General features: G+C 58.8%; 1 protein-coding gene across 1 annotated transcript; it reads left to right on the top strand.

Moving 5' to 3' along the window:
- Nucleotides 1-3: 3 nt before the first annotated feature.
- On the top strand, nucleotides 4-2,014 carry LOC112121467 (cytochrome P450 2G1-like; the record flags this gene model as incomplete). The annotated part of the gene is made up of 3 exons (XM_024220458.1): nucleotides 4-106; nucleotides 878-1,065; nucleotides 1,636-2,014. Coding segments are annotated over 3 exons (654 nt in total), but the record flags the coding sequence as incomplete, so codon positions are not given.
- Between the last annotated feature and the right edge of the window lie 119 nt (nucleotides 2,015-2,133).

Genomic DNA, 2,133 nt, shown 5'->3' with positions numbered 1-2,133 from the left:
AACTTGGTGCTCACCACGCTCAACTTGTTCTTCGCCGGCACGGAGACTGTCAGCTCCACCCTGCGCTACGGGTTCCTCTTCCTCATGAAGCACCCGGAAGTCGAAGGTAAAGGAAGGAAAAGGCTGGATCGTTTAGTGAGTGGGATGCGAGTTTCCATGAGCTACCCGGAGCTTTTGTGATCGGCTGCAGGGATGAAACCCAGATCCTTCTGCCCAGGCCCCTATCACTTGATAAGGAGAATCTCCATTAACTGCGGTGTAGGGGCTATGGCACATAGGCAGTTCATTCCCACCCTGCAGAGGGCAGTGGCGTTCAGACCCACTAATGTGCATCTAATGAGGCCCTTGGTGAGTTCTCTCTGCGTAGAACTCTCTCTCTCTAAAAACTGCCTCTGCTAAAGGACCGGCCGCTCGACGGGTTAGTGTGGGTCACACGCAAACTCGCACGCACACGTTCCAGCCCTTTGCAGTGGGATTCCAGTGACTGCTAGCGCCCGACCCATGGACATGGCCGATAAACCTGCAGGTCGGGGGCTCCGTCAGCCAGGGTTGGCTGCCGCTGCCCCAAATACACCCCCGTGACCCGCACCCTGTTAGCCCCACCGAAATCTGCAACCGCTGCCCTGGGCTGCCCCAGAAATCTCGCTGGTGGCAACTGGCGACCTCTCCCTCCCCTGTGCCCGGCTCTTTCTCTAACTATTAATTGCTTCAGTGGCCAGCACCAGTAGAAGTCCCCCGTGGCAGCAGGCCGTTCCGCAGGTCAGCCCCGTCGGGATTGGTGGGGCTTTAGTGCCGTGAGGCCCTGCCACTCTCCCGCATGGCCTGGGGGCTGTGATGCCCGCGCGGTTCCCGCAGAGCTCTGCCGGCCTCTCCACAGAAAAAGTGCACCAGGAAATCGATCACGTCATCGGCCGCAACCGCATCCCCGCCTGCGAGGACCGGATGAAGATGCCCTACACGGATGCGGTGATCCATGAGATCCAGAGGGTGACGGATATCGTGCCCATGGGGGTGCCGCACACCGTGATCCGGGACACCCAGTTCCGGGGGTATACCCTCCCCAAGGTGCGGGGCCGGGGGGCAAACGGACAGGGTTGAAATCGCGAAACCTCCCGGGTTTAGGGGTTGCTTTTGCAAAGGGAAAGGTGGTTTGGGGCTGAGCCCCGGTTGTCTGAACCGCCCCAGAACCGTAGGGACTAGAAAGTGACAGTGGGTGCAAACATCCGTCCCCCTTTCTGGCGACACAAACTTCCCCCAAGAACGGCGTCACAGCAATAAACGATCCGCCAAAACCGAGAATAAACAGCCCCACGGAGGAAGGGACCGACTGCCCCACCCTCAGCCGTGGGTCAAGATTTTACGGAACCCTCCAGTCTCGCCAAAGGAGGCGTGGGTATGTATCCCACTGCTAACACCACTGCGGCGATTACAGAGACTCAGGACACCAGGGTCGGGGGAATCCCAGACTGTCTTTATGTCCCGTTTACTCAGATAAAACGATATGCCCCGTTGTGATCCCCGGACTAGCGGCTCTCATGGGCACTCTCGGGATATCTCCTATGGGTGGGTGGAGGTTGAGGTTGGAAGAGATACAGGTGTATTTAATCCTTACCTCTCTCGTCTCCATTTCCCCAGGGCACCAACGTGTTCCCCTTACTGGGCTCTGTCCTACGGGACGCGAAATACTTCAGCCACCCAGAAGAATTCAACCCGGGGCATTTCCTGGACGAGAACGGCCGCTTTAAGAAGAACGACGCCTTCGTGCCGTTCTCCTCAGGTACAGAACCTGCCTCGTGGCCCTTAACGCTCGCCCGCTGCTCTCTGGAGCTGGTCGTCCCGGGGCTGGGCCGAGGAGCCGCCCCTCTCCCACTGACCAGCCCTAGCAAAGCTACGGTTCCACCATCGTCTGACCTAATAACACGGCCCATGAATAGCTGTGTGGGCCAGTCCATAATATTCAGGAGACCTAGGTTCTATTCCCGGTTCTTCAAGGTGTGAGGTCTACTGGTTAGACTCTGGGAGCCAGGACGGCTGGGTTATACCCCAGCTCTGGGAGGGGAGTGGGGGCTAGTGGTGAGAGCAGGGGGCTGGGAGCCAGGACTCCTGGGTTCTATCCCCAGCTCTGGGAGGGGA

Source organism: Terrapene carolina, unplaced genomic scaffold (assembly GCF_002925995.2).
Source record: "Terrapene carolina triunguis isolate 2854851 unplaced genomic scaffold, T_m_triunguis-2.0 Scaffold43979, whole genome shotgun sequence".
In the NCBI taxonomy this organism is placed as follows: Eukaryota; Metazoa; Chordata; order Testudines; family Emydidae; genus Terrapene; species Terrapene triunguis.
This window is presented reverse-complemented; position numbering and strand designations above follow the sequence as displayed.